This window comes from Pelodiscus sinensis, chromosome 7 (assembly GCF_052426305.1).
Source record: "Pelodiscus sinensis isolate ZL-2025 chromosome 7, ASM5242630v1, whole genome shotgun sequence".
Classification (NCBI taxonomy): Eukaryota; Metazoa; Chordata; order Testudines; family Trionychidae; genus Pelodiscus; species Pelodiscus sinensis.
Genome location: NC_143058.1, coordinates 42,528,772 through 42,549,118, shown reverse-complemented (window position 1 = coordinate 42,549,118; position 20,347 = coordinate 42,528,772). Strand labels below are relative to the sequence as shown.

Genomic DNA, 20,347 nt, shown 5'->3' with positions numbered 1-20,347 from the left:
ATGCGTGGCCCCAGGGACACTGCTCTGAAATCTCTGATCTAAGGCTTGGCGGAGGCATGCTGACCTAATGTGGAGCACCCATGGGGACATCTCTTGAAGAAAAAGCAACATTATACTTAAGTGGACTACTGCAAGAAACAAAATATGATTACATGTTTACTGTCACACATCTTCTGCACGCCAGTCCAAGTCTTGAATGTATTTTTCACTCCATGCTGTCCATTGTTTTTTCTGCTGCATTCCATGCCATATGAATGTTTGTTATCTTCACTTTGCACACTCACTCAATGCCAAAATAGTACAAGTTACTCTACTTTATTACTTACATACATTTTATAACTTTATACTTGACAAACGTTAAACAGTATATAAATCCATGGTACATCCACATCTTGAAAACTGCGTACAGATGTGGTTGCCTCATCTCAAAAAAGATACATTGATATTGGAAAAAGTTCAGAAAAGGACATAAAAAATGATTAGGGGTTTGGAACGGATTGCATACGAAGAGATATTAAAAAGATTTGGATTTTTCAGTTTAGAAAAGAGGAGACTAAGGTGGGATATGATAGAGGTCTAAAAAAAAAAAAATCAATCCTGGCGTGGAAAAAGTGAATAAGGAAAAGTTATTTATTTATTCCCACAATATAAGAACTAGGGGTCACCAAATGAAATTAATAGGCAGCAGGTTTAAAACAAACAAAAGGAAGTTTTTCTTCACTCAGCATACAGTCAACTTGTGGAACTCCTTGCCACAGGACGGCTAGGACTTTAACAGGGTTCAAAAAAGAGCTAGATAGATTCATGGAGGTTAGGTCCATAAATGGCTATTAGCCAAGATGGGTAGGAAAGGTGTCCCTAGCCTCTGTTTGTCTGGAGGCGGGTGACAGGGGAAGGATCATGTAAGGATTACCTGTTGTGTTCCCTCCCTCTGGGGCATCTGGTATTGGCCACTGTTGGCAGACAGGATACTGGGCTAGATGGACCGCTGGCCTGACCCAGTATGGCTGTTCTTATGTTATGTTCTTAATGTTTTGTCTCCAAATCTGGCCAGGAAACTTCCATTGAAATTGTGCTCTCTTATGTCAGAGCTAATGTAATTAATTAAATTGGTGGAGGAGTGGGAGAGTGGTCAGGTGGGAAGGGATGGGCTGCATGAACAGTATATTAGCAGTTTTTTCCCAAAACATGGTCTAATGACAACAATTTGTAGCATACAAGATTTGCTTGAAAACTTATATGTGATTTCTTCAAATAGTATACATTCATGCAATGTGCAACTGCAGACAAAAAAGCAAACAGAATGTTGGGAATCAGTAAGAAAGGGATAGATAATAAAAAACAGAAAATATCATATTGACTTTCTATAAATCCATGGTATGCCCACATGCTGAATACTGTGTATAGATGTGGTTACTCCATCTCAAAAACATATATTGGAATTGGAAAAGGTTTAGAAAGGGGCAGCAATAATTGCTAGAGGATATGGAATGGCTTCTATATGAGGAGAGAATAATTAGACTTGGACTTTTCATCTTGGAAAAGATATGACCAAAAGGGGATATGATTGAGGTCTACAAAATCATGACTGGTTTAAAGAAAGTGGATAAGGAAGTGCTGTTTACTCCTAATAACAGAAGAGCTAGGGGGTCACCGAATGAAATTAATAAGCAGCAGGTTTAAAAACAAAAGAAGTACTTCTTCACACAATGCATAGTCAAACTATGGAACTCCTTGGCAAAGGATGTTGTGAAGACCATAACAGGGTTCAAAAAAGAGCTAGGTACATTCAAGGAGGATAGGTCCACCAATGGTTATTAGTCAGGATGGGCAGGGATAGTGTCCCCAGCCCAGGGTTGGGCATGATATGGCCTGTGGGCTGGATCCGGCCCACCAAACCATTTGATTCTGCCCATGGCCCATTTTGGCAGGAAGAGGTGTGGGGAGCCATACACTTTGTGTGCTCCCCTACCCCCAGGTCCTGATTGGCTTGGGACTGGGTAGTGTAAGGAGTCTCCTCCCTGCCAACAGGGGCACGCGGTGCATAGCTAGAACCGCCAATTGTTTAAAATGGCTAGGGGTTCACACTACACGCTGTGCACCCCTGGCAAGGAGGGGGTAGGAGATTTTGCAAGCTCCTTTGCCCCAGGCTAATCATCGCAGCTGGAGGCAGGAGAGCATGCAAACTCTTGCCCTTGCCAGGGTTGCATGACGCATAGAGGGAACCACCAGCCAGGGAGCGAGAGACTTCCTATGCTCACCTCCCCCCAGCTGTAATGATTGGCCTCGGAGCAGGGGAGCATGCAAAATATCCTCTCCCCAGCTTCACCAGGGGCACATGGTGAATAGAAGGAACGTCCAGCTGTTCAAAACAGCTAGCAGTTCCCTCTAGGTGCTGGGTGAACCCAGCAGGGGATGAGAGACTTCACGCACTCCCCCGCTCCCAGGACCTGAAAGGGTGACAAGGAAAGGATCACGTGATGATTATCTGTTGTGTTCCCTCCCTCTGGGGCATCTAGTATTGGCCACTGTCGGCAGACAGGATACTGGGCTAGACGGACCACAGGCCTGATGCAGTGCGCATGAAGTCTGTTGCTCCACAGGGACGTGTGGCTTTGAGCAGCACATGGAAGGAATCCATGTGGCTGGGGCTTCTGTAAGAGGGAGCCTGCCTCAGGGACACTGTTGAGCTGCTGGCTTGGAGCCACCTAAGGCAAATGACTCCCAGCCAGAGCTTGTCTCCAGCACCCCAGCCCCTCTAGCTCTCTATCCCAGATCACCACCCAACTCTGGCCTAGGTCACCACCAAATCCTCTGTACATCATCCCAGACCACAATTCCCTCCCAGGCACTGCACCCGCTGTTACAACTCTTCCCCAAGTCAAAATTCACTCCTGCATCCTTACTCCCTCCTGGACCCAGCACCCTAATCCCCTGCCCAAGGTCACAGACCCCTAATTCACCTAAACTCCCTCTCAGACCGCACACCCTCTCCTGCACCCCAATTCCTTGCCCTAAGCTCCCTTCTGCACCCAACCTCCATTCCAAACCTTCACCCAACCTGCACCCCCTCCATAGAGATGTGCAGCCCTTAACCACTTCCAATAGCTTGGAGGGGACCCTGATCAAAAAATTATTGCCTACCCCTGCTCTAGTCTCTGCTAGTAACTGGGAATGGGTGACAGGGGAGGGGTCACTTGATGATCACCTGTTCTGTTCATCCCCTTTGGGGCACCTGCCACAGATCACTGTCAGAAGACAGGATTCTGGGCTAGATGGATCTCTGGTCTGAGCTGGTATGGCTGTTCTTATGTTTTTAATATTAATATTTTAAAGAGACATTTTACCCCATTCAAAGCCTTACAAGAATTGTGCAAAACAGATTATTTTAATGATCTATAGACAGTTTAATTACTCTTCTGAACTGATGTTAATGAATTTGGAAAGCAAAAAAATTCTTAATAAAATTTAATCTTTGCTCAACTGATGACATGTACTGTAGCTTTTCATCAACTTGATTGCTCCAACAAGAAAAAAATGTAGGAGTTATGTCTAAGAGATCAATTCTGTCTATAGCATCAAATACATTTCACCTCACTTAAACTATTTGCTTACAAAAAATCACATAATACACAAAACTGTCGCAGCATACTATTATTGAAAAAAATGCTTGCTGTCTCATTTTGTCTATGAAATTTTAGTTCAGATTGACTTCATTAGTGCTTTTTATATAATCTATTGTAAAATTAGGCAAGTATCTAGATGAGTTAGGTATCTCCTGGAAGACTTCTGTGTACTCCTAGGAGTACATATACACACCTAGTTGAGAACCACTGGTCTAGTGGACATGGAGGCAATCAATAAAGCAAAGAATGCATCAGTTTAAGAGGGAGAAAAAATATAATGATTAAATAGCACTTTTTAATATAGTATTTAAAAAGAGACTGTACAGAAGAATCAAAATAATCAACCCAGAGGATGTATAGAAGAATTACCAAACAGCTATATATTTTCATCAGAATCATCAGAACTTGTATCTCCATCATTACTGCTGTCTGCACTGCTAGTATCCTCTCCACTGTCCTCACTGCTTCTTTCATCCGTTTCTTCTTCCTCTTCATCAGCACAATTCTGTGTAATTTCTAAGATATAAATGTACAAGATATACATTTTAGGTAACTTAAGTTTTGGACAGTAAAACATTTCAGGCAGGTGATAAATACATAACATTTTAAGTTGATACCACTTTTGCAGCATGGATACTCAAGGACAAAAGAGGATATCTGTGAATTTGCAGATATAGTCATTTTACAGACTTTTCCAAAATATTTATATCATAAATAAGAACATAAGAATGGTCATACTTGGTCAGGCCAAAGATCCATACAGCCCTGTACTCTGCCTGCCGACAGTGGCCAATGCCAGGTGTCCCAGAGGGAGTGAATCGATCAAGCAATCTCTCTCCTGCCATCCATCTCCACCCTCTGACAAACAGAGGCTAGGGACACCATTCCTTACCCATACTAATAGCCAGAGCTTGACAAATAATGTAATCTACTCCTTTCAAAGTTTCAATTGAGGTCTCTCTGTCTGCCCTGTGTGGAGATGTGAGGGGGAGGCAGGCCCTCTGTGATGTCATTTTTCTTCATTTATACTTTTCTCCAGGTACTGGAAAAGACCATACTGTGTCATGTAGGGTTAGGCAACTCTCATGGTGTACATGAGCTGCTGACCATCCTTCATTATGAATTGAAATTTTTGTTTTTACCTTTTGTCTGCATGAGGTTTGGAATGAAAAGCCTCTGTATTTTCAGTATCTTTGTCCTCTGAGGGGTTAGTGTATGCATGTTTCTTGAACTTGACATGTTTCAGGAACAAACATATCATAACATTGATGATACATCCATTTCAACAGCACCAGGAGTTTAAATCAAGACTTTTCAAATTATCCCTTACCAGGCATAACATATAAACAGTTGTGAATATGTGGGTACAGTATGACAAGAACAGCCTGAGATCATCTGGTTTTTAAAAGACCCCTCCAGACAATCTTAGGCTGTTATATTAGTCCCTGGGACCACTAACATCTGGTCTGCAAGTATTGATTCCTTTCCCCACACAGTAACGAGGTCCAGAATCTCCTGTATGCTCCATGCTGGTGCTCATCTGTGACCCTGGCAATTCCTGGTCAGGCGTGCTGCGGAAGTGTGCTGCCTGCTCTGAGGTTTGCTCACCATACTGGCCACACGGGAAATGAAATTTAAATTTTCCTGAGGTTTTTTCTTCCACATGCAGACAGCAGTAGAGTTGAAAGTCCTCGGTAGAGTGGTCACAGAGTGGGGCAGTGAGGAACACCTCTCGGAGGCCAAGAATGTTGACTTTCACATAGCTGCATCTGCACTACCATAAAGTTGACCATGCAATGTTGAGTTTAGCATTACTCCTCGTGAAAAGCAGGAGTACTGAAATCAGCTTTAACAGTTCTTAATGTTGATAGATCAGGCTTGGAGGTGTGGACTCATTGTTTAGAAATTTGACCTAATGTGGCTAAGTTCAACCTAAACTCCCAGTGTAGACCAGGCCTTAGAGTTGCCTTCAGTCTGTTCAAACTAATGATTGGGGATGGGGGAATAGACTGGCATAGCTGAACTAAGATTGGAGTAGTACAATGACAGATTAAAGATGCATCTGCAATGTCTTTCCTTCAAGTTCTTCTGTAGACTCATAGGCCATGGTAGAGGATTTTGTCCAGTGTGGTTACTATTTTTCAGTTTCGAATGCACGTTGTGAACAAATGTGATTCCCAGACATGACTCTCTAAGTCAATTCAAATATCTATCATAAGGATATTTTATTATACTGAAAGACAATATTAGTGCTTGAAATTGAACAATGACAATTAGAAACTGTTTGCTTAATGTGATTTTATAGCCTAATATATCACACTTAAGACATATTAAACAAAAGTGATAAAATTATTTCTCACCCTACTGGTTTTAAAAATAAAATAGAGCCCATGTAGTTACAACAGTCCCATATACTGTTTACTTGTGAAAAGTACGAACAAGTTTACAACTTACCTATCAGCAACTTTTCTTCAATAACTGGAAGAAACTGCTTGGCCTCAGTATTTTCTGGTTCATAGATTAGAACTGAAATTTGACAGTAGGATATGTTAATAATGCTATATGGTGACAATAGCAACTGAAAGGAAATATACCTAAAATTGCATATCAACGTTTATATCAGAGATGAATGTTAATATCTGAACTAATATCAAGACATATTGTTAAAGTGTATGCTGTTAGTGGCACAATTTTGACTTCAGAGATTTAAAATACAAGCAATCATTTCTCAACTATTTGTATTTATATTTCTATACACAATACTATATTAAACTACAGTTAATGTTGAGAGTACATATTAATAAATACATAACTTAGAAAAAATTAACAATTATTTTACAATAAACAGGCATAACAAATCCAAGATATTCAGATATAAAGTTAAACATAAAATAAACCCAAAACACATTTTGTTTGGATGTCTTTACTGTGGTAGTGATGCTATGAGGAAAAATACTTATAAAATCTAATCTACTCAAAAATTAGCAAAATCTAATCTGGAGCCACATATTCACAGCTAGTGTCTGGAAATTTACAGGAAATATCTATTCTCTGATCCCTGTTGCAACAGCACTTTGCCATACTATACTGCATTCAGTTATATCAGCACTATTAGCACCTTATTTTTCTGAGCAATAAATTCACCAACAATAAATAGGTAAACACAAGAAATGATTATTAAGTGATGTAGCCAAATGACATACAATTCTTAAGTTTGTTATATTATAGCAATATATCAGTAAAAATTAAAGCACTTTATTGAAGATGCAAAATACAGTACAAAGTTAAACCAATGGAAGTAAACAAAGTAAGCGAGTTTTCAGTTATGCAATAAAAAAAGTGAGCCACTGATGTTATGTGAGATCTCTGGCCAGGATGCTCTCCAGAGAAAGGGGTAAATGGCTAAAAACAATGGACATCTACTGTGGCATTTTTAGTTGCCACTGAGCATAAGTGCTAACTTCCCCTATAGCCGGGGGTGCTGGACTGACACTCTGCATCAAACCCCACTCCACCCCTTCCTCCAAGACCCCAATCTAGCCCACCCCTGCCCCGATTCCATCTCCTTCCCTGTAAACCCTGCCCATACTCTGTCCTCATTCCACCCCTTTCCCCAAGCTCCTGCCTCTTCCCAATCTCCTTCTTCAAGTGTGCCCATTCCCTGATCCTCCCTCACCCTTCTGAAGCTTCCTGAATGCAGTGAATCAGCTGTTTGCAGCACTCTGGGGGTACCTCTACACAGCAACATTATTTCAAAATAACGTAGTCCACATCTACACAGCGGGCAGTTATTTCGAAATAATGTTGAAATACTGTCAAGCTAGAGGACATCTTACTCCAACTCTTGTGACCCCCATTGTATGAGGAATAAGGGAAGTAGGACGACGAGTGTTCTATTTCAAAATAAGTGCTGTGTAGATGCTCCCAATTTTGAAGCTACACAATTGACATAGCTCAATTTGTATATCTTATTTTGAATTAAGCCCTGCTGTGTAGACGCACCCTGGAAGTGCTGGGAGAGTGGGAGAAGAGCTGGTCAGCAGGGCCGCTAGTGGGTAAAAGGTTCAGGGAGGAAGAAGGCAAGAGGGGGAGCTTGGCTGCTGATGGGTGCTCAGCACCTACTAATTTTTCTCTGTGGGTACCCCAGCCATGGGCCATTCATGGACCACTATGCCACTGAGACAAGTTGACCTGATTACCTTAGCTTGCAAGGTGAGGACGCAGAGCATTGGGTGACCAAATAGGATACATGGTTCGGACCAATAAAGGACATTATAAAAGTATGTTGAAATTATTATGGAATTTAATTAGAAACCATGCAGCAGAACTAGAATTTCAGTTAATGTGCTGTTTTTAATGCTGCCAATAAAATTACTAGCAGCAGTATTTTGTACCAGCGTTGACATTTTGTAAACCAGCAAAATGAATATTATAGTGTCCTAAATGGAATGAAACAAAGGCTTTAAAATGGACAAAAGAATCAATAGAGTGGTAGGAATTCTACTGTGCGAGACTGAATTATATTTTCCTGCTTTGGTAAAATCTAGTGCCAAAGTATCAACCATTTGGATTCCTAAACTTCTACAAATGGTATAAAAGCCATGTAAGAAAGATGTTGTAAGATAGAGTGGGGAGCGAGAGAAAGAAACTAAATGATAGTATCCCATAAGTTATAAAGTTGTTTCAGAGACAGAAAGACATTTCTAGACCTCAGTTAAACTGGCAAAGACTCAAGTGACAGAAGATTATCAGGTCATCTTGGTACAAGGAGAAACTCTAAGCCTGTGTTTATAGATCAGAATATATACAGGAAACATGTACAGATTAGAAAAATGGTAAAAACAAATTGTTCTGTGCAAGTCCTGGTGGAGAACATATGTAAAAATCTGAAGCCAGAATGGTAAATATTCTAATTGTAAATGGACAGTTAAGAGGTGAACCCAACCAAAATCATTCTATTAAAAAAACTGAAAGAGTTTGAAGATAACAGCTTGCAACTGCATTGAGTACATGTCAAAAATTAACAAATGCAGAAGACACTTGATCACCTACCATCAGCACTTCATAAGAAATCACTGACACCATGAATCAATATTGTAACAATCTAAGAACAAACTAGAAACATTGTTTTGTTCATGCCATCTAAAGTTCCTGTTATTAGCCACTACCGAAAGACACGATATAGGGTTGGACGGACCTTTGGTCTTACCAGTATGGATGTTCTTATGTCATTCAAATATATTTTTGTTAAAGAACTGGCTAATTACAACCTGTAAATTCTAAGGATGCCCCAAAATGCAGTCTGAATAGGTCCAAGCAAGCTTAAAATTACCCCTGAGTCATAGACGGATACAAGGCATTTAGTACAAGGAAACCTATAAAGAAAATCAACTGGCCTTTGCCATTTTTCTTTTTGATGCAGTAAAAGACCACCTGATGTTGTTTATTTTTGGGGATTTTAAAAATATTTTTCTGCTTATTTTTACATTAAAAAAATCAAGTTTTACCTCACTCTGAGAGACACTTTGATGGTTTCTATTCTGCCCTTTATCCTACTAAATGTTTTTAATGTGATCACGCACTGCTACTCCCATCAATGCAGTTCTACTAGCAAGTGTGCTAAGGTAGATCCACTGTCAATGTTTTAACAACTAGGTTATCTAATCCTACTCAAAATAAAATGATGTTGAACTTGAGAACTGTGTGTGGAAGTTCCTCTGCAGTATCATAGGGGGTGTGGTGTGGTGTATGTCTTTGTGATAATTTTGTTAGATGTCAAGCCTCAATAAGAGGAAGGGTATCTGAGTCCTTGTCTATGCTAGAGTTGTTTCTACAAAAACTGCCTTTTGTTGACAAAACAGTGGAAGTGCATACACTGCAATGCTCCTTATGCCGACAAAACTCTCTTGCATTGCTGACAAAATAGAACTACGAGTAGAGGCATAAAGCTTTTTAAAGCAAAGTTATAGCAACAAAGTATCAGTGTAGACACCCTGGTTGGTTACCATGGTCACTATAATTGGCCTCCACGAGGTATCCCACAATGCCTATCCTTAAGGCTCTAGTCAGCAATTCAAAACTTCACTATCCTGCACCCAGGTACACAGGCATCTGCCCCTAAAAAAGGCCCAGGAATTTTTGAAATTTCACTTCCTGTTTGCTCAGCTGGCCATGTTTGCAGCTGGCCATGGCACCTCCACACACCAAACACTCTCTTGCTTGGACCACGCCTGAGTTGTTGGACTTGCTGACAGGGTAGGGAGAGGAGGCTGTGCTGTCCTTGCTCCGCTCCAATCATAGGAACTTAAACACCTATGGACAGATTTCTTGTGGCTTGTTGGAGAAGGGCTACAAATGTGACACACAGTATTGACAAACAAATCTGAGGGAGCTGAGGCAGGCACACTAGAAGGAGAGAAAAATGTAAGTCTGATGTTGCACCACAGTCCTCCCATTTCTATTAGGAAACGGATGCCATTCTTGGAGATGACTCCACCTCCACTGCCAACAGCCCCATGGATAGATAGTTCAGTGAGGCTAGAAGCAGAGGTCAGGGGACTTTACCCAATGAAGTCATGGATGAGGAGGGACACAACGGGAGACACATTGGATGTGAAGCACATGCCAAGGTTGTCAGGTGGTGTGGTGAGTCAGGACCTCCACCACGACTCCGCACTCTGGAGGTGTCTAGTCAGTCTCAGCAGCCCATCTCCAGTGTGCATGATACAGCAGAGGAGAGCCACAGCAAATGATCTTTTGCATTGATACTGCTTGGTTATGGGAGGCAGAACTGTCCTTTGTTCTGAATATTCTAAAAGAGGCTGAAGGGACAGAAATGTACAAGACTAGCTGTGTGTGCATATACGCCACATTGCCTTGTACAGCTAAGTACAGCAATAGAAAAGTGTGTTAATGCATACTGAGATTTCAAGGGAATCCTCCGGAGAGCTCTCTAGGAAGCTTTCCTGGAGATACTTGGCAATACACTGCCAAGGCTCCATGCACAGCTTCCCCCATTGGTGCAGGAAAGTTTCCTACCATCAGCAAACCCTTGAACAGGGACCAAACTTGCACATGCATAAGTACCATAGTGACCAGGTCTGAACCCACAAGTGTGTAGGATACGTACCCTTGCATTCCTCTTGGAATAAGATATCCACTTCAATGACTCATACCTGTGGAAAATGTGTTTTAGATACAGGCAGTCCCCGGGTTACGTACAAGATAGGGACTGTAGGTTTGTTCTTAAGTTGAATCTGTATGTAAGTCGGAACTGGCGTCCAGATTCAGCCGCTGCTGAAACTGACCGCCAGTTCTGACTTACATACAGATTCAACTTAAGAACCCCAAGCGTCCCCAAGTCAGCTGCTGCTGAAACTGATCAGCGGCTGATTCCAGGAAGCCTGGGGCAGAGCAACTCTGCCTCGGGCTTCCTGTAGTCAGCGCTGGTCAGTTTCAGCAGCGGCTGACTTGGGGACGCCTGGGGCAGAGCAGCTGGGGTGCTGCTGGGTTGCTCCAGTAGCACCACTCCTCGCTCCTTGGCGCTACTGGACCAACCCAGCAGCACCCCAGCTGCTCTGCCCCAGGCGTCCTGATTCAGCCACTGCTGAAACTGACCAGCAGCGGCTGAATCAGGACCTGGGGCAGAGCAGCTGGGGTGCTGCCGGGTTGGTCCAGTAGTGCCCAGAGCGGCGCTGCAGGACCAATCGGCAGCGCCCCAGCTGCTCTGCCCCAGGGTCCACAACAAAAGCCTGGTCTGCTGGGGGGGGCACACTAGCTGCGCCCCCCCCTCCCCTCAGCAGACCAGGGACACGGGGAGCAGAGCCGCAGCAGCAGCGGGGTGCCGCGCCTCTGAGGCTTTGCTCTGGCAAAGTCTCAGAGGCGCGGGACCCCGCCGTGGCTGCGGGTTCAGTCCCGGTGCCCCTGGTCTGCTGGAGATGGTCCCCAGCAGACCAGGGGCACCGGGACTGAACCCGCAGCAGCGGCGGTTCCTGCGCTTCTGAGGCTTTGCTCCAGCAGACCAGGGGCACCGGGAGCAGCTTACGAACGGGGCTCTCTCGTCCCAGAGCTCGCAGGCAGCAATCCGCCACCTCGACCTCCGGGGCGAGAAAGCCCCGTTCGTAAGTGCGGATCCGACATAAGTCGGATCCGCGTAAGTCGGGGACTGCCTGTATTGTAGTTAAATGAGTATTAACCAAAAAACCCAATCCCTCCCTCAATTATTGAATATTAGGTAACTGTCAACTGTGGTGTCATAATTTTGCTAATTTTTAATTTTCAACCGGTCTTGTCTATACTAGTCTTAGTTTCACATCATTTGGTCTGCTGTACCTTGCAATGCTATCTTCCCCATTTTGGTCGAAGAAGTGTATAGTCTGGCTAAAAGTCAAAACATGAAGCTGAAAGTCAAGATTCCTAGGCTCTATAAAACATTTGGGGATGGGTTTACTCAAGCAAGTCATTTAATCTTCTATGCATGTTTACTCACCTCCAAAACAGCATTACCTGTCTACTTCATAGGGATGCTGTGTGACAGAATACATTGAAAAAAGTCTTTGCTATGCTCATATGAAAAATGCTACTTATGCTTTCATATAGTATTATGGTCTCTATGCTTCGGACAGCTTTCACAAGACCACAGAAAAAGAGCCAGGTGGAAAAGATGGTACTGTCTTCATAACATGTTCCTTCTTTCATGCCAGTCATGAGGAAACCCCTTTCTGGGAATTTCACAAGGTTACATTTTCATGGATAGGGATAGGATTCATTCAGCAAAGTAGGAATGCTGTGAAGTTTCATCCAAAAAAATAGATATAGCTATAGTACTTACTCATCTGACAGAGTTTTTTTGCGAGACTGTAATCTTGATCCATAATTGCTTTCAGAAACTAAAAGAACAATATGGTTTAATATGAAAGTTAGCATAGAGAACTGTTGATGTGCACACTTTGAGAATTAGTTTCAAGTTTGGCTGGTTTCTATATGAAATACTTTATAGTGAGCACTTTGAACTATTTCCCCAACAGCCATGAAATACAGAATTTTTCTATTGTTCTAAGTAGATCCACCAGGGGACAGTGGACAACTGCTAGTCCCACCATAACTTGTACAAATGCCACACCATCTATTACAGCTTAGAATTGAGGATTATATTGCTGTGTATGTGTGTTACTCTGAGAACACAACTAAGATATTTTGGAAATATCTAGGTATATGTGTTGCTTTACAAATGAGTAGCCCAACTGACTGCAGTGGAGCTACTCACGAGTGAAGTCATGCACACTCTTAAGTTTTTGCAAGATTGGGGCCTAAGTATGATATGAGAACTGATTTTTGTATAACAGGTATCCTAAGTAACACCTCTTCTCATACAATACGATAAAAATTAAGAACCCAGAGAAATGTGTTCAACAAGAATAGATAAGAAGAAGTTACTCACTCTGTGCAGTAATGGTGGTTCTTCGAGATGTGCGTGCCTGTGGGTGCTCCACTCAGGTCTCGGTGCATCCCTGAGCCAGCAATCGGAGCGTTTTGCATAGCAGTGCCCCTCATGTCGCGCCTGCGCATTCGGCCTCCCCTCCTGCCCCGGAGGCTGTGAAGCATGCGCACGGCACGAGTCCCGTCTGTTCCTTTTCTACCTGAAGTCCCAGAGACTCCAAGCAGAGGGGAGGATGGGAGGGTAGTGGAGCACCCACAGAGACACACATCTCGAAGAACCACCATTACTGCACAGGATGAGTAACTTCTTCTTTGAGTGGTGTCCCTGTGGGTGCTCTACTCAGGTGACTCCATAGCAGTATCCGTCTCATGGAGGTGGGTATTGGAGTCTCTCTAGGTGGAAGAGGGAAGAACTGCCTCTGCTAGAGATGTGGAAGGTATCGGCCCACTGTGTAAGGCATAATGATGCGCGAAAGTATGGCGCAAAGACCAAGTGGCTGCTCTACAAATGTCTGTTAGCAGTACATTATTGAAGAGGGCCGTTGTAGTGGCCATTGCTCGTGTGGAGTGCGCCCTAATGGGTTGCTGTGGCTGTCCACCCTTAAGTTCATAGGCAGTGCGTATGCAGCCTGTGATCTATTTGGATAGTATTGAACGGAAACTGCTGTTTCTGTGCGTGGTCCTGACCATGCCACAGAGAGTCTATCTGACTTCCTGATCGGTCTGGTTCTATCAAGGTAGAACGCGATTGCCCTCCTCACATCCAAGGTGTGTAATATAGACTCCTTAAGGGAGGCATGAGGTTTAGGGAAATAGGCTGGTAAGTAAATGGGCTCATTTACATGAAAGTTAGATATAACCTTAGGGAGAAACCTGGGATGGGGTCTAAGTATGACTTTATTCCTGGTGAATGTAGTGAAGGGTGGGTCTGCCATGAGGGCTGCGATCTCTCCTACCTGTCTAGCTGACGTTATTGTCACTATAAATGCAACCTTCATAGATAGGTATTGTGGTGATATAGTGGCTAGTGGCTCGAATGGAGGCCTGGTAAGAACGTCAAGGACCAGGTTCAGGTCCCACGGTGGTACTGGAGGGCGAATGTTTGGCCGCATTTTCTGCAGGCCTGTGTAGCCAGACAGGAACCCCCCTTGTAACATCCATTTTTGCTTGCCTGGAGCATGCAGGGCACACAGAGCAGAAGGCCGTGAATGGCTGTAAACAGAGATACGCCAACTGCTGACCAAGAGGCTGCCAAGGAGTGTCCTTGACTTAACCTATATTGATACGAACACACATCCGTCCGCGGGGGGGGAGGAATCTCTCGCCCAGTAAAAAAAATGTCTAGTACTCACAATTTAGTTCTCTCTCTTGCAAGTGTAAATTAACTTGAAACTTGCTTGTAAGAACTGGCACCACAAAACGGACCAGTACAATTTGGCATCTTAGATAAGAAAGAGGATAAGGGCCCCCAGGGGTATAAAGATGGGTCCAGCAGCGCATTTTCTCTGAGTGTCAATCTACCATCTATCTGCTGGTCGGGTTAGGTATTTGATCTCCCGAGGTTCTGAAGGTTCAAGAATAGCTTCATTGATAGATAAAGCTATTTTGTAGGCTACTGAGGGCTGCAATATGGTAAGTAATTTATATTGTTTATCCTGCACCTCTTGTAGGGTAATATCCTGTGACTGCTCTACATGTTTGAAAAGTTCTTGAAAATGTTTCAGATCTGCTGTGGGAGAAGGTGAAATCTGAAAGACTGCTTCGCTTTGCTTAGGTCTGGACCCATGAGAAGAGGTCTCTGAGTTGGACTGAGGTAGGTCATCATGCTCAGTGGAACCTGCCTGAGAATTTACTGAGGGTGGGTGAGGTGGCGAGGAGCGTGCAGATATTGGGGGTGAGCGCCTAGAGGTGTGGTGTTGCCTAGAAGTAGAGGCTGGGTGCCTTGGTTGATAGGTGTGAGGGTGGCAGTTGATATGCCTGCCCTGTATCCCAGAGACTCCACTGAGGAGGGAGTTGATGTGGGGAATACATCCATGGCTGGCTATGCCACCTAGGGTGTTGTTGAAGGGAGTTATCCCTGTATGAATGCCAGGAGGATAGTGAGGGGGCAGGTGAGGAATGGTGTGATGAAAACCTGCTCCTATGCCCACTACCATAGTAGGAGCCTGGGGATAGAGGTATAGGTGAGTGGTGGACACTGTGAGGGGTGTTAGAGTGCCCCTGCACCATGGAGCGAGGTGAGGTAGTTACTCCTCTAGACTCAGGCTGAGGAAATTTTTGTATGTGCCTTGTCTTTTGCAGCACTTTCTTATGCTGCTGAACCATAGGGCGGTCATGATCACTCTGCCTGGTTAAATTGGGTGCAAAGGAGGAGCTCACTGGAGCTAATGGGGGAGGCATGTGTAAAGCCTCTGCCTCGCTATCGCCTGATAAAGTGGCATGTTTAGTTTGTGCCTCAGCCCTCCTGGCTGGTACTGATTTGCGTTTCTCCGCGGTACCAGACACTGATGGTACCGGGGAACGAGAGGCTCTAGGCAGCTCGGACACGGAGTGTGCCAGGGAAGCCCTTGAGGCTTGAGAGCCTTTGTGGGGTGGTGAGGCTGCCCTGGCGGAGAGCATTTGCTGCACTCACATGTCCTCTGGTTTGTCCCTTGGTGAGAGAAGAGACTTTTCCCAGAGGATTGCTTTAAGCCGTGCTTTGCGGTCTTTTCTCGCCAACATGCTGTGACATGCTCTGGCAATGCGGGCATTTGTGAGACTCCCCCAGGCATTTGACACGAGGCATGGCCATCAGACGAAGGCATAGAGTCTCTGCAGGAATTGTATTTCTTGAAGCTGGGAGAGCCCGGCATTATGGCAGAGGAGAAGCCGCTGCATCTGTGGCTGCTGCTTTTTTTTTTCCTTTTTCTTTTCGCAGTTAAAGACAGGGTAAACTAACTAAACTATGAGGTAACAGGGGTAGAATTAACTAAGAATTTACTTTTTCTCCCTCAGGAGGAAGAGCACTGCTGAGCTCCGTCTTCAGCCAGGGACAGTTGAAAAGGAACTGATGGGACTTGCGCCGTGCGCGTGCTCCACGGCCTTCGGGGGGGGGGGGGAGGAGGCTGAGAGTGCAGGTGCGGTGCGAGGGGCACTACTATGAAAAACTCTCCGATCGCCAGTGCAGGGACGCACCGAGACCTGAGTGGAGCACCCACAGGGACACCACTTGATGAAGAACACAAGGCTTCACTCTCAGTATAGCAAGTGTGGACAAAGGACTTGAATAAATCCCTGACAACAGCTGTTGGGTCTACCGTTTACATCACCTGAAGTGGTCTGGGATCTCAAACGTGCTGTCATTTGTTATCAGGTAAGGGGGAAAAAACCCCAAGCCCAAACATAAATCTTTAAAGATCTCAGTGACCTAAAAGCAGTAATATTAAACTAACAAATGGAAATCTACAACAGACCCATTTAATTGATGTTTGAGGTAGCATTATCAGAATAGTAAGACAATAGTTAAATGCAGTGTAAGAATCTACTTATATAAATAATAACATGTTAAAAATTATCACATAAGCAAACATGATAAATGCAGTATTCACCACTAAAAACAAACAAACAAACAAACAAAAAAATCAACATTGACCAAAAGATATCTGAGGTGTCATCATTTTCTCTCCTTAGAAAACAGAGCATCTCAGACAGCACTGTATGGTAACTGCCAGCTGTTGTTTTAATAATGAATATTAATACTATTCTCTCATTTGAAGTCAATTAGACAGTTTGAGAGTTGTTCAAGTCAACAGTTCCCTTTAAATTCTCAAAGCTATGCTCATAATTGGCAGAGCCTAGACCTTGATGCTTCTTTGTCAGCAAACGTAGTCAGCCTGCCACAATAAAAGTTCTGTAAAAGGTTTCTTTTCATCTTTCATTGCCAACTTTGTCGTTTCAATGTAAAAATGGAAATTACACTGTAGGTGCTATATATTTGTGATCTATCAATCTTCCATACTGCTTATAAAAAGTTTTTGCTTTTACATATGTATTTACAGTGGAAAATACAATGACAGTTCCCCCGTACTCCTCTGAGTTTTGCCCACGTCTCTCTTACAGCACAGGATCTAGATTTAATCTCCAACCCTTCCCACCTTTTGTATACTCAATATGAGTATACAAATAAGGATTTGCCAGGCTTCAGCTTGTCAGGGAAAATTTTTTATTCCAGATCATGTTTCTTACTGTATTGTCATTTTATCTGTAAGAGTATTAGTATCACAATGACAGCAAAGTCTTAACTTTAAAACACAAACTAAACTGTTAATAAAAATCAATGAGACATAAATATATGTACATTGCTGCACCAGAACATTTGAAATACGGATCTCATGCTTCCTTTAAAAAATAAAGAGGAATTGGATGTTGAACAAACGCAACCAATTAGATGAAAAAACATATTGTCTCTCATTTGCCAAACATTTGATTTTCAAGTCTAGGTAACAGAAAGGAAAAAAAAAATTCTCCATATACACTGTGTACTCTAAATGAGTATTAAACACATAGTGGCCACTTACAATCTTTTGTATTGCCATCATACAAACCTGACAGAACTATTTTCCCTCTTCAAACAACTAAACACTGGCACACATCTTTTATATATGCATTTTTTTAAGTTGTTTCTGAAAATGTTGGCAGGGATTTTGGTTGCATAGTATGCCTAAAAGACTAGTTTTCAACACAGTATTTACCATTACAGTATGGGTGGGGAATTGGGGGTCAGAGGCAGATGATCCACAGAAAAATCAGTGAGGGGCCATACAAAAGTAAGAAGCAAAAAAGCTCGTAGATTTTGTGGTACTCCAGCCCCACGAGGGTGCACAACATGGGCTCCCCAATACTGGGGAGGAGCCCTGAGCCTTAGGGGCCAGATCCAGGCAAGCTGGGGGCCACATCTGGCCCCCAGGCCTCAGGTTCCCCACCTCTGCTTTACAGTATCTGCTGCAGAGCCCCACGTATTCCACAACTGCAGAATTCAAGCCTTGCTACACAACTGAGATTCATAATTCTATTGCAAAAATTAAGTCTCTAGCCCTTATGGGTATGTTAACCTAAAAAATGTAAGTAAAGTGTCAACAGCGGTCATCTGAGTCTACAAGCCTGAAAACAAAATTTCTGAGAGATGTGAATGGCCCCAGTCATGGAACAAAAGGCTCCTGGGAGTAGGTGACTGTGCAACTGCAAGCTTTGGCATTTTCCCAAAATACTACAGAATTCAGTATATTTATTGCAGAGTTTACTATCTCACTTTAGCCAAATGCCTAGCATCTTAAGTTCTTTTGCCATCTTGTCCTGTTGATCTGTCCAAAGCTACCTTTTTATCTGCATCATTAAGGGAGAAAGAATTGATAATAGTGCATCACTATTCTATAGAAAAGACAAGAGTGGTTTAGAGAGCCAGAACTAGAGACCAGTCTGTGGTGTGGGAGCGGGGGGGGGGGGGGGGGGGGGGGCACACCAGAAATGGAGGCTGGGCAGCTAGACTTGGGTTTTTTTAAACTTTTTTTTTTCTTACGACCCAGTTGAAAAAAAAAATTGATGATGCCTGAGATCCAGTATAATTGTTTCTTTTGACTAGAGTGTAGGCTTCATGGTAGGGCTTCAAGGATGAGGAATCTGGGGTGAAGGAGGGTGAGGGGGTGGTTTTGCCTAGGGATGTGGGTTCTGGAGGTGGCAGAGAGATTCAGTATGTGGGTGGGGACTCTGGCTGGGCCATGGGGATGGGGTACAGGCTCTGTTTGGGTGTGCAGGCTATGGGATGGGGCCAGGAATGAGGTGTTTGGGGTACAGAAGGGGTTTCTGGGTTGGGGTGACTTAGGGCTGAGACAGGGGATTGTTGGGGCTCAAGTTTACCTCCAGCGGCTCCCAGTCAGTGATGCAGTGGGATGATAAGACAGGCTTCCTGCCTGCCCTAGCCCAGTGGATTGCACTGCACCTTGGAAGTTGCCAGCAACTGGACTACCTCTCAAGAAGAGGGAAGTGAAGGATTAGTTGACTATCCGATAAGCAAATGCTTATCGGATAGTCAACAGACTAGTCGATTAGTTGCTTCCCCCTCTTGCTGCCTCTGTCAGAAAGAGGCAGCAGGGGGAAGGAGAAGAGGGGGTACTTCAAAGCAGAAGCATAGCATGGAGCCTGAGGCTAGACCCCAAGCTTCGTGCAGGGCTGCCACTTTGAAATGCTGTGGGCAGCCGTGACCCAGGCTAATCCCGGGTTCCACAGGGCACTGCTGCTTTGAAATGCTGCGAGGAGCCTGATGCTGGGTTCCCCACGACATTTCAAAGCAGCAGCACTGCATGGAGCCCGGGGTTAGTGGGGGAGTGCACAGCTGACCCCGGGCTCCACGCAGTGCTTTCACCTTTGAAGTATAGCAACAGCCCCAGGACTGTTGCAATTACTCGAAATTTAACATCCCTACCCCAGACTACCACCATCCCAAGCTCTGGCTCCTGGTTTGTTGCCATTGGCTGATTCCTGGTTTGTCGCCATGCATTGCTGAGCAAAAATGGACAAAGCACATTTTGGGCTTGTTTTGAATAGGGATGTTAGATAGTGCATAATAGAGTAATTGAGTAACCGCACGAATTCTTAGTGGTTACTCAATTATTCTATGGTCCCCGGGGGGAGGGGGAAGAGGGAGACAGCAGCAGACGGTGTGTTCCAGCTCCATTCCTGGGGAGTCCCTGCCATCCCACACTGCTGCTTCTTGAATAACCAGCTCCCCTCGCAGACTGGCTGCCTGGTACCCTGCACTGCTGCCTCTGATATAGAGGCAGCAGCATGGGGTGGCAGCAGCCTCTGTCTGTGGGGGATCTGAGGTTCCCCATGGACAGAAGCTGGAGAGGGAGAGGGCAAGTAGGGCTGCTGCAAAGCAGCCTCTGTTCACGGGAGGTCCAAGCTTGCCTCCAGGGTCCCACCTCACCGATATAGGCAGCAGCAGGGGGGAGGGAGAAGGGAAACGTGAATAGTCGACTAGATTAACCAATAAGCCTAGGCTTATAGGTTAATCGTACAATAGACTATTCCTTTACATCCCTAGTTTTTAAATGCGATTGGCTTTATTTTTTGGCATGTTTTGCTTTTTTATCTTGTGAGAATTAGCTACTTGCTTCCACCTAAGAGATGGACCTACTGCTGACTGCTTCCAGGGCACAGAGTAGTCTGCAGTGCCAGGACAGGCAGGAAGCTGGCCTTAGCATTCCCGCTGGTCACCTTGTCACCCTACAACAAGGATACTTAACTTT

At 44.1% G+C, this 20,347-nt stretch overlaps 1 protein-coding gene across 7 annotated transcripts in view; it reads right to left on the bottom strand.

Annotated features, from left to right (window-relative positions):
• Window positions 1-298: 298 nt before the first annotated feature.
• ERICH2 (glutamate rich 2) overlaps window positions 299-20,347 on the bottom strand; it is a 49,116-nt gene continuing 29,067 nt past the window's right edge. For 6 of the 7 annotated variants that reach the window (XM_025182171.3, XM_025182173.3, XM_025182172.3 and 3 more), the window contains 3 exons: window positions 12,457-12,514; window positions 6,081-6,152; window positions 299-4,142 (listed from right to left, as the gene is read on the bottom strand). In XM_025182171.3, the coding sequence (XP_025037956.3) occupies window positions 4,003-4,142; window positions 6,081-6,152; window positions 12,457-12,514 (270 nt within the window). In that variant the 3' untranslated portion in view covers window positions 299-4,002. Of the gene's footprint in view, window positions 4,143-6,080; window positions 6,153-10,755; window positions 10,802-12,456; window positions 12,515-20,347 lie in introns of all 7 variants that reach the window. The other variant, XR_012905207.2, reaches the window with a different exon arrangement.